Source organism: Xenopus laevis, chromosome 4L, assembly GCF_017654675.1.
Source record: "Xenopus laevis strain J_2021 chromosome 4L, Xenopus_laevis_v10.1, whole genome shotgun sequence".
NCBI classification, from domain to species: Eukaryota; Metazoa; Chordata; class Amphibia; order Anura; family Pipidae; genus Xenopus; species Xenopus laevis.
The window spans coordinates 109,207,186-109,219,777 of record NC_054377.1 but is presented as its reverse complement, the minus strand read 5'-3'; the positions used below and the strand labels follow the sequence as shown (position 1 = coordinate 109,219,777).

At 38.1% G+C, this 12,592-nt stretch overlaps 1 protein-coding gene across 3 annotated transcripts in view; it reads left to right on the top strand.

Moving 5' to 3' along the window:
• The first annotated feature begins 5,616 nt into the window (after positions 1-5,616).
• Positions 5,617-12,592, top strand: part of LOC121403083 (coagulation factor XIII B chain-like) — a 117,279-nt gene continuing 110,303 nt past the window's right edge. Inside the window, exon 1 of one of the 3 annotated variants that reach the window (XM_041590627.1) lies at positions 5,617-5,772. In XM_041590627.1, coding sequence (XP_041446561.1) covers positions 5,715-5,772 — 58 coding nt within the window. In that variant the 5' untranslated portion in view covers positions 5,617-5,714. The remainder of the gene's footprint in view (positions 5,773-12,592) is intronic. The other 2 variants (XM_041590625.1, XM_041590626.1) reach the window with 2 other exon arrangements.

Below are 12,592 nucleotides of genomic sequence, written 5' to 3'. Positions count from 1 at the left end.
CTGCTGAATTAAAAGCTTGATAACTAAAACAACCCACTAATGATAAAAAATTAAACCCAACTGCAAATTATCTCAGAATAGCACTCTCTGCATCATACTAAAAATGAACTCAAAGGTGAACAACACTTTAATGTCTTTGATCCCTGTTTATCTCTATGAGTAAATACCAAAGAAATGTTATTCTACACTGTTTATCTTTCTTCTGCTATGTAAACTAGTCCTAAAGCCCAGCTAAAACACATAATCTCTACTACTGAACAGTAAAATTAAATCAAATATATAAAAAAAGTGTTTTACTTATATTTCCATAGAAAACTCTTTTTTGGTATTTCTGATCAGTGTGAATCTATGTCCCTGTTCATTGTCCAGCAAAACATTGATTTCATTGTTTGTAATGTGACTCACATACAAGACAGAGAAGCTGACAATCAATTAGAATTATAGGTCCATAGCCCCAAGTGTAAAATGTAAATCTAATTGTGTTAGATTTAAAGACCAAAACAGAATAGAATGTGCTTAAATCATGTTTTAAAATAAAAAAGTTTATAGTCCACAGAACCTTATTTATGTTATTTTTGTGTTTATTTATACCTGTTGGGTTATCTGTATTCTGATTCTTCTCAGTAGACTGAAAGATAAATTAGTGCCTTCTGCTGGTTATGAAAATGGAAGCCTATTAAGGATGACTTTATTGAGAAACATACATAGTCAATTAACAATAAATTAAATGAGCTTCTGGTATATGTTAAATAGTTGTTGAATAATGGAACTCTTCCTCATACAGCAAAGCATTGTTTTGCCATCTTGTGGACACTTTGTGGTTACTTACATGTACCCTCCTCCCAGCTTTATCCTAATTTCCTGGGGTGACAAGACTATTTAATTCAGATTTCTGATAAATAAATCACTAAATTGATTAATTAGTTATATGGGCTGCCACCTTAAAAATATGTATTAATACTAAAATGATAATACAGGTATGGGATACATTTTCCGGAAACCAGTTATCCCGAAAGCTCTGAATTACACAAAGGTCATCTCATATCTATAAACTCCATTTTATTCAAATAATCCAAATTTTAAAAAATGATTTCCTTTTTCTCTATAATAATAAAACATTACCTTATACTTGATCCAAGCTAAGATAAAATAAATCCTTATTGGAAACAAAACCAGCCTGTTGGGTTTATTTAATATTTACATGACTTTGTATTAGACTTAATGTATGAAGATCCAAATTATGTAAAGATCCATTATACAGAAAACTCCAAGTCATGGGCATTCTGGATAATAGGTCCCATACATTTACACAGGGCAGCCATCACGGGGGCACAGGGGGTACAGTCGTAGTGGGCCCAGGCCTAAAGGGTGTGGCAGCTGTGCTGCACTTTTTGAATTAGCGGGGCCCCCCTTGACAGTGCCGAAGTGCCGAAGCCCTGAAGATCTGAAGTCCCAAAGATCCGAAGCGCCGAAGATCCAAAGTGGGCGAAAACCTGAAGACTGAGCCAAAGCCGCCTGTGGTGGTGGAGCCAGAATTTTTTGTCACTAGCCTTGTGATTTCTGATGGCGGCTCTGCATGTACAAACTATAATTGGCTGGTTTCCTGCATTCATTTGCCGAGCAGAGCCTAATGTTGTTTATTAACTCAGTTAAGGACTCTAATTCTGCATCACTTTAAACTGTTATCAACTGCTAGTGTGCGTTTAATTATGCCAATCTGAGTGGCTGTTTACAGAAAGCCCTTGGTTTTATATGTGTACAACATACAGTATATCTATTTTTATATAGTCTCATTTGAATCATTTACAGGAAGCCATAATAAAAATTGGGCATTAGATTTTCTCTTTGATGATGGCAGAATTCTAGCTGAACAGTTTGGGAAAGTCAGCACTCCATATACAGTACTTTATTCACTGGGTGCACATCCTCATGGTCACCTTCCACTGGTATATGAATTTACATAACAAAAGCCTATTGGACTATGAAAGAAAGCAATTTGTTTACCTTAATAAAAGGCCACAACAAGCAGGATTGCCAGTGATCTGTAAATGCCAGTAGCCACTGGTGGTGGTGGTAAAAGTAATTGAGCAAGAGAAATTAATCATCACTTCACATGCCTGATGTTTGGATCAACTGAACTGAACCATATGTTGCAATCTGGACTGCAGGAAATACAAATAAAGTTGAGATAAGCCGGGCCCTCCTCTTCCACAGTGTTTTTAAATATGAGGCGGTCAAAGTCATACCTCACATTGTGCCACATAAATAACAAGAAAACTGTCCCATCATGTGTAAACAAAACTTTTTCAAAACAACTGCTGTTGCTTAAAATACTAATGAAGTTGGGGAGGAATCAGATCTTAATATTTCTTCAGCCAAAGGGTTTTTATGGTCTCTATTGAAAATTTTACAAGAAAATATAGTGAAGTAAACTCAGACAATTTGGCCAATGAAACCAAACTTATGGACAACTGAAATTCCCCTTCAGTCCTCCGGCCAAATGAAGAACTTGAAAAATGGACAAAGACATGCTCCTCATGTCTACTCAGTTTCTGAAAACATCTTAATGTTAATAGAACTAATGATTGTAGCCTTCAATTGTAGTTCCAACATGCATTTTGAATATATCTGCAAAAAAAAGTAAATTATCATTTTTAGAATTTAATTTTATATTTTCCTTTCTAGTAGGAGTCCCTTAATGCTCATGTGTTCTCAAGAACATTAGTGCTGTAAGGTTAATGTATACTTTGTTTTTCCTTCACTTGTGGAAAAATGCCATAAGGATCGTCAGATCTGCAACAATTGTTTGTTGTTAAGAATTTGCTTAGGGAATGTGAGCAGACTTTACAGGGCCACCAGTAAATTAGCAATGTAATATAAATGACCTCCTACCGGTTCAGGACACACAGTAATTGAATCATATTTTGTGGGCTATGGTTGTTCCTCTAATTCAACACTGTCCAAATCCCCCCATATATTGGGCCTATTTACCATTATATTTTTGCAGGTTAGATTCTCTTAATTATTTATACAAGGAGATTGTATGTTCTCCCCATATCTGCGTGGCATTCCTCTGGGTGATTCCATTTTCTCCCACTCCATCAATATAACTTTGTATTTACACTGGGGCTGGAACAGATGTCGATGTTGTATGATCTCTGTATTGTGCTTGGTAAATGTGTCAGCACTATATAAATACCAGATGATAAATACAACAACAAAATAATAATTGATTTTATATGGTTTTACACCATAGATTTTATTATATTTTGGACTAAAAGCAGTTAAAATATACAAGAGTTTGGGGGCATAAAAATCACCAACATAGACCAACAGTTGGACATACCTGTTATAAAATATGAGCAATAAAACATATGATATGCAGCTCTCATCCATGACCATCTAATAGCTAATCAGAAATAACTTAAAGTGGTGCAATGAATAGGGCTTGTACTGAACATACTTTTGTTGTTCTAAATGAGAAGGAAATTCACAATCACTGGGGTGCCAAAAATCAAGCACCCCTCCAGTGATAGTATTCACTAACCTAATACCCTGGGGGAAGGTGTCCCTGTTAGCAGAAAACTGCACCAGCCCAGGGGTTTATTCTCAGCTAGCATGACAGAATGGCCCTCTTATTCTGCTTCTAATTTCGCACTACCCCGGGGCCAACACATGTAAAGGCTGGGTTTTTTGTTAAAGGAGAACTGGGCAGAAATGTTCTACATTACGGGGCACATTTACTAAGGGTCGAATATCGAGGGTTAATAAACCCTCAAATTAGACCCTCGAAATAAAATCCTACGAATTCGAATATCAAATTCAAAGGATTTACAGCAAATCCTACGGTCGAACGATCAAAGGAAAAATCGTTCGATCGAATGATAAAATCCTTCGAATCGAACGATTAGAAAGAATTTTAAACGATCGATCAAAAGATTTTCCTTTGATCAAAAAAAACTTAGAAAACTGATGGGGAAGGTCCCCATAGGCTAACATTGTAGCTCGGTAGGTTTAAAGTGACGAAGTATGTAGTCAAAGTTTTTTTTAAAGAGACAGTACTTCGACTATCGAATGGTCGAATAGTTGAACAATTTTTATTTCAAATCATTCTAGTCGAAGTCGTAGTCAAAGGTCGTAGTAGCCTATTCCATGGTCGAAGTACCCATAAAAAACCTTCAAAATTCAAAGTTTTTTTACTTCATGTCCTTCACTCGAGCTTAGTAAATGTGCCCCTACGTGTTGGGCTTCTATAACAGCCCAGTGAAACCACAGTCCTTTCATAGTAAAGATCTGTGTCCCCAATGATGACCCTGTAGCTCCCCGTCTTCTTTTCTGCTGATTCACTGCACATGCTCTTTGCTGCTGTCATTTACTGAGCTTAGGGACCAACTCACAATATACTGAATATATAAAATATAAATGTCACAATATAAGGATATTTAGTGAATAATAACATTATTAGGACATGGCAGCTCAGAAACCAGAACAGTTAGCACCAGAATGTAATAATCAGCTCTGTAGCATCAGCTTATGTGACAAACCTCATTTTCTGCTTTATGATTTGTGATAACCTTACATTGAGCTCTTAACAGCTGCTCAAAGCCCACTGAGCATGTGCATGCCGCAGACACTCTTTATAAAATCCAACTTCTGTGACAACTTTGAAGGCTTCAAGGAACATGCAGAATCAGTGCAGCTTACGGGCACCATCTTCCGGTGCTTCAGTATTCTTCGGGTCTTCTTTCTTCCCTTTGGCAATTTACTGAAGCGCCAAAGATGGTGCCTGTGAGCTCCGCTGTGCTGACTCTGTATGTGAGGTCAGTATTTCTAGAGGAGACACAATTTAGGGGTAGGCAGGGAGGGGGGGCAGTGGGGTCTTTTGGCTAAAGGGGGGTTTAGTTCTCCTTTAAATCATTCTTGCAAGGATGACAATTATATTCCCAGTGCACAGACAATAGACTTCTACCTATCTCTAAGCCAAAACAGTCACAACAAGTATTGTTTTAATAACAATAATAGGTAGGATTTATTTTCATCATCAGTTCTACTTATTTTGCTCATGCCAAAAAAGGTGTATATACTGTAATTGTACAGTTAGGCCCATACATTTTTGAACAGAGACAACTTTTTTCTAATTTTGGTTCTGTACATTACCACAATGAATTTTAAATAAAACAACTCAGATGCAGTTGAACTGCAGACTTTCAGCTTTAATTCAGTGGGTTGAACAAAAAGATTGTAATAATAAACTCCTGGGTTGCTTTGGCTGTATGTTTTGGCCATTGTCCATCTGTATTATGAAACGCCTCCCAATCAATTTGACTGCATTTAGTTGGATTTGAGCAGACAATGTCTCTGAACACCTTAGAATTAATTCGGCTGCTTCTGTCCTGTGTCACATCATAGATAAACACTAGTGTCTCAGTGCCACTGGCAGCCATGTACGCCTTCTCCGTACTTTTTTCTTGCCATCATTTTGTAGAGGTTGATCTTGGTTTCATCTGTCCAAAGAATGTTTTTCCAGAACTGTGCTGGCTTTTTTAGATGTTTTTTTTTTAGCAAAGTCCAATCTAGCCTTTCTATCATTATTTCTATCTTCTGCTTGTAAAGTTAAGGAACTGGTAACACTGTCAATCATTAATAACCCTTCCAAAGGTGATTTAAATCTGTGGAATATTTCAGGACAGAAGAGGAAACAGAAGAGAGAAAACATGAGTGTGTACACATTCTGCATTGTCCTGCTCTGCCCTTGGTTTTGCTTTGCACAAGGTAAGATTATATTGGGTTTATGAGTTCATACTGTATATCAGTTATTTAATTAGTGCCATGAATATTTTTACTTAAATTATGAAGGAAATAAGGCTATACACATTTACCCAGGTACAACCGGTCACAATGAACAAAAATGATGAACAAGAAAATTACCAAATATTACAGTAAAGGCAATAATTTCTGTTACTGAGTAAGAGGACAGTGATTATGCATGAAGCAAAGAGGAGCTCCAGCCCGAAGCAGAGCTGAAATTGTACAAGGTTACCCACCTCATCTGAAAAATGCGGCTAAAGCTGTAGTCACTAACATTAACAGCATTGAAAATTTGAAATGTCTGTATTTTGCACAGCTGATTAGAATTATATTTGTTTTGGGGAGTATCTAGCAAGTGCATGCTACTGCTGAGAACTTCTGTTTCTGTAACCAATGAAGCCAGAAAATAAAATATACAAGTGTAGGCTCTATTACATTTCTAAAACACAAGAAGCTGAAATCCTGTTTGTATAAGCGTACCGGTTTCAATGGTGGGTCCGGATGCTCATGCTCCAGACCTTCAGCAAAGGGGAGTAAGTCACAGAAAATTGATTGTAGGCAGGCACCAATCTGGAACACCAGAAAGTAGAATCCAGGAGTCCAATGTTTAAATAGTACAAAAAAGTTTTATTTTACATTATGTATAAAAACAAAAAAGCCTTACGTGTTTTGTGTCACCAGGGACACCTAATCATCATAGGCTCTATGATTAAGTGCCCATGGGTGACAAGAAACGCTTAAGACTTTTTCGTTTTTATGCATAATGTAAAATAAAACTTTTTGTACTATTTAAACATTGGGCTCCTGGATTCTACTTTCTGGTGTTCCGGATTGGTGCCTGCCTACAATCAATTTTCTATAGGCTCTATTGTCCAGAATGCTTGGGACCTGTGTTTTCAGTAATTTGGATCTTACCTTACCTTACTTTGCTAAAAATCATGTAAACATTAAATAAACCCAATAGGAATGTTCTGCCACCAATATAGATAAAAAAAAAAAGGCAAAAACAGCAGTTATCCCAATAAACTACATCCAGAAGTGCCGTCTGCCTGTGGAGTTTTTGATGCCACCAATATAGGTTGTGTTGGAAAGGGCTGGGATGAATGTGTCTCTCAATCAGCCAAGTAAAATGGGTGCCTACCTCCAAACAACCAGTTTTTGTGTTTTTTTAATGTTTTTATGTTTTCTCCCTCATGTTTCACCATTGTGGTCCTGTGAGGATGCTGGGGCTTGTGGTTCTAGTCCCAGCTGAACCAACTTGTCAGTGTAATGAATTTGGGAAAAAGGAGAGATAAGCAAATTGACAATTGGATCAAACAAAAGACTACTCAACTACAGTTCTTTCCCAAACCCTGCAGTTTAATTTGACACAATGCCAAAGTCTGTTCTATCAGATCCGAGAGTCATTCCTTTCTACATTAATGTATTTTCTACATAGCCATGTGTTGTATATCTACATATACATGTGTATATTTTTCTACTTATGGGATCTAGTGACCTGATAGGATGCTCTGAATTATAGGAAGGTCATCTCCCATAGACTCCACTATAAGAAAATAATACAAATTTTTTATTTGATTTATTCCCTGTTATTTATATAGCACTGACATATTTTTAAAAAGTGATTTCCCTTTTCTCTGAAGTAATGAAACAGAACCTTTTACTTAATGGTAACTAAGCTGCATGAAATCATATTGGTGCAAAACAATCACATTGGGTTTATGTTATGATTAAATGTTTTTTTAGTAGACAAAAGATTCAAATTACACAAATTACTTCTCCAGAAAACCCCTAGTCCTGAACATTTTGAATAACAGGTTCCGTACCTGTAGCCATAGTTAAGGTGGCCATACACTTTATGATTGGCTCATATGGCTAGGTCGCCAAACAAGAAATCTTCTCTCTAACAGGTCCACCTTGGGTGGGCAATATTGTGGTAATGCGATCATAAGGCCCTAAGGCCAAACTATCCCATTAAAATAAAGGGGATATGAAAAGTCAGAGTGAGGATTGTATCAATGAGCCCATGCAGTCCTCAATCCGACTGAAAAATCAAGCCTCTCCGATCGAGATCTGGACGATTTTTGACTAGATATTGATTTGGGAGGCCTGTTGGAGGCCCCATACATGTGCAGATAAGCTGCCAAGTCTAAAGGACTCAAATCGGCAGTTTAAATCTACCCACGTATGGCCACCTTTAGATTGATGTAGATTAAATTTCCCTGCATTTTACAACTTTTTTTGAGGTCAGGTCAGTTTTGGATTGTTAACCCGCACATCACTGATATCTGGCTATTTTTCAGTATCGGCCCTTCCTAAGAGCAAACCCCATATACACAAGCAAATACGCTTTGAGTATGCAGCTTACATGTGTACGGCTATAGTAATATGAAGCAGCACCTTTTGTCCCGAGCTATAAACTTTACCAGAAATCTGCCCAATAAATTGAGGCAATCCACATCACTTCTTTCTGACTTTCTGCAGTGGAGAAACTGACCACCTGCAATACCATCCACTGTTCCTTGGAGTTTAAAATGTTTAATGATGTGCTAAAGCTTTTTTAAATCACAATTATGAATGGTTCTTCTATGTTAACCTATAAATGTTCTTACTGACCTCTTGGTTTTCATACTTAACATTCCCAAGGTATATATCACCCCTGCTGTATTACATGTACATTATAGAGAGAAAACAAGGACCTTTTATCCCATAGAAAGGGTCACCGCACTAGAGGCCACCCCTTTACACTAGAGCAGGGGTCCCCAAACCTTTGAGCCACATGTAAAAAAAATTTGGAGAGCAACATGCATGCAAAATGTTCCTGGGTGTGTGCCAAATAGGGGCTGTGATTTGCAATTGGTAGCCCCTATGTGGTGGCTGGGAGCAAAACTTGTTGGGGACCACTGGACTAGAGGGACAGAACTTTAATTTGAAGCAACGTAGGTGGTTCTTCACAGTGAGTTTGTGGAATGCCCTGCCAGATGGCTGATTCTGTTAATGTTTTTAAGAGTAGCTTGGCTAATTTCTTGGATGAGCATAATATCATAGGCTATTGTGATAAGAAAATCTACAATTAGCATAGATATCTATATATCATGTGAGTGTATGGAGGGGTGTGCACTGGGTTTCATTTGGAGTGGTTGTAAACTCAACTTAACTCTGTGGTGAAATTCTTTAGTTTTATTAGGAATCCCTTAGAGCAGGGATCCCCAACCTTTACAACCTGTGAGCAACATTCAGAAGTAAAAGGAGTTGAGGAGCAGCACTAGCATGAAAAATGTTACAATGTTCATCACTGATAATGCTGCTACAGCAGTTGCAAGATAGACATGGGTATGTACCTGCTTTACTGAAAATATTCTAATTCTGGCCTTATGGGAAACATAAACCCCAGAGCAGCCTCCCTTTTCCTTTTGCCCACACTAGATTTTCTAACTGTCACCCAGCTGACTGCCTCATAAACCACCTGCTGCTGTTCTCTTCACCCCAACTATCTGACCCCACTAAGTTCTGCTCAGTAGGAAATATACTCCTCTCAGGATTGTCAATAGACCGCAGTGTTGCAATTGTTGCTCTTGTGCAATTTCTATTTATACAGTTTGTTCAGGTGCAACAAATCAAACCCCACACACTTCAAACTGAGAGAAATGTAACTGCAAAGTAAAGCAGTTTCTGGCAAACTTGATGTAAGCCTTATAGTTCACAATTCTTTGTAATTTAGCACCTAAGACAGCAAAAACTTTGAAAGGAATTAAACCACAATAGTTAAACTCCTCTTACTTTGAATAATTTCAATAAAATATACATATTCATTTTTATTGACTTTGTTATAGTTACTTTACCCAGTCAACAGCCCGTTAGTAAGAAAAACCCGGAAGACAAAATACTTAGTTTAATACCTACATTTTTAATGTGTACTGGACAATAGAATGAAACAATTGAAGCCTAGAACTTAATACCATATGGTGTTTAGAGGGTTCTGATGCAGTTAGCTGTAATACCTATTGTAATGTATGAAGAGCAAATCTGCCATGTTTTGCTTTGTGTCACAATTTGCAAACTTCAATGGAAAGTCCAAATTACATGCACTTTTTGCTCAGTATACCGCTACACACTTGTCTTACATTGTTAGAGTACCCAGCGTTGGACTGGGGGGGGGGTCTGCGGCAAACTGGGGCTTTTATATTGCCAGCTTCTTAAAAACATGTCTGTGAGTTTTTATATTACTTCTGGTTGACTGATAATGGTATCTACTACTACACTTTGTTGCTGTTTAAGCAAAAAGTAAAATCTATAGTTTATATATTATAACTAACTTACAAACACAGGCACAACTAATAATAATTCTGACTACCATCAGATACCATCTGGGTGTTTTGTATCCGACATTAAAATAAATAAATTATATATTTATGTGTATATACACAGTGGGATGGCTCAGATCCCATTGGAAGGAAAAGGGTAGGATAAAATAACGTATGCGTTTCTCCTTCCCTCCTCCCTTTTTTTGTCGCACAACATGCATTTTTTTTTGTCGAACAAAGCAATACAAGCCGTGCTAAAAATTTTCTTACGCGAAAATTTTTTCTCCGGTGAAATGTTGAATTGTGCAGCAAATCTGTACATAGTAAAATGTTTTGCTCATCACTAGTAATGTATGACAGAGGTGGCTTAATCTTGCTTCACTGATCATACATAGTGGGCAAGGGTACAATGCATACAAGTGGCAGTGGCCTTGGGCATATACCTATCATACTTCAAACTCTCAGTTCAGTGGGCGGGACTTTGTTTATGCCAATACAGTACAGAAGAGTAGAAAAGGGCACCACATACCAAGAGGTCTCCTCTTTCCTTTTTTCCAGTGATTCATTTCCACAAAACACACACTGCAGGGATCAAAATACACAGTACTTATATGCAACACACAAACTGCAGATTGTATAACGCATTTGCAGTAAGGTTAAAAGCTTTATTTATGGGGCACTGTTTAACAAATAGATTGGGGTTAAATGCTTAAGCAGTTTACATGGAAAGGTTTGAGGTTTGGGTCCTCAGCTGTTTACACTAGTCATAATGGGCTTGCTGACCTTAGCAAGCAAGAATCACTGAATGGACACATTGGTGCAGTAAAAATGAAATACATATTTAAAAAAAAGTCAAAACAAGAAAAAAGGGAGGCAATATAGCTATGTATAAATATTTAAGGCACCGTTTATTTTTTTAAATTTGACTGTGTTAAAAGAAAAACTGACACTCTCCCTGATTTTTCAATATAATAAACCCTCTGATGTCTTATTCACCAGAGGACATTAGACATTAGAAGGGAGAACTTTTAATGTTAAGAGATGCATTCTGTTGTAGCAAAAAAAGACAATACAAGCTTACTCATGTTAATACATGGGGCAAATTAACTGCTGATTTTTACTGAATGATCTGTTTAGAAGATTGTTATACTGTTCTTCTCTCTGTATAGGCTATAACCAATCAGACTGAAAGAAAACTGTTCAATCTTTGCCCCCGAGTACAAAGTTGACACACCAACGGGTCTATTGGCCATTGTAGTCAGACCAGCCCACGCTGCCCCCTGGTCTCATTGGGACTGTGATATTTACCAAGGATTGTGTAAAGCAACAGTTAAGTACCTAATGGTTTAGGTAGTGCCCCACGTGTCCCCAGTGTAGGAGTGAAGTGTGTATTAGTTTGCCCTAGTGTTAAACTGTTTATATAAAGTTTATATTTGTTCATTTGCAAACTGTGTGTTTTATTATTCCTAGTGGAACCCCCTGATGTGTTTTCCTCAGTGTTCACTAGGTGGAGGCACTGCACTGTAATTCCCAGTTCCCAGTACTTTTCATATGCAAAAGGGACTCAGGGCCCCTGGATTGCCAAGGGTTAGTGGTGATTTAAAGAGACATTAACCAAATTAGTGTTACATTTGGAGGCACTGCTGAGATGTTGACTGGAAAGCTGGATATGTTTGATGAAAATATGTCTTCATTTGAAACTCCACAAACTGTTCGCCAGTGATGTACTGCATTGGGACTTAACCCCCGAAAGGTTGCCGCTGTGGGGCCTATGGTGCCCAGAGTGACAGAAGAATTTATTTATTTACCCTTGTGCCTTCTTTTCCCGGAAATTTTCTTCTGCCGAGAGGAATTACGACTTTGGCAACAGGGAACTTTTGGCAGTTAAGCTGGCTCTGGAGGAATGGCGTCATCTTTTGGAAGGTTCGGTTGAACCCATTACCATTCTTACAGACCATAAGAACCTGGAATACATCTCTGCCGCCAAGAGACTGAATCCTCATCAAGCACCTTGGGCCCTCTTCTTTTCCAGGTTTAACTTCATTATCTCCTATCGTCCTGGTTCAAAGAACTCCAAGGCTGATGCATTGTCCAGATCATTTTCTACTGATGAAGTTTCGGTTCTTCCTCCCGTTCCCATTATCCCTCCTGAATGCATCGTTGCTCCTGTATCCGTTATTCCTCCTGAGTGTCCTTTGTGCCTGCTTCCTCTGTTCCTCAAGTCCTGGGCTGGGCCCGTTCTTCAAAGTTGGCAGGGCATCCTGGTGTCGGTAAACCCTTTGACCTGGTGTACAGATATTTTTGGTGGCCCTCCTTGAAACAAGATGTCTCTTTGTTTGTATCTTCCTGTGTTATCTGTGCCCAACAGAAGATTCCAAGATCTCTTCCTTGTGGCCTACCTACTCCCTCCCGACCCTGGATTGACATTTCTATGGACTTTGTGGTGGACCTACCCAAGTCTTCGGGGATGACTACCATCT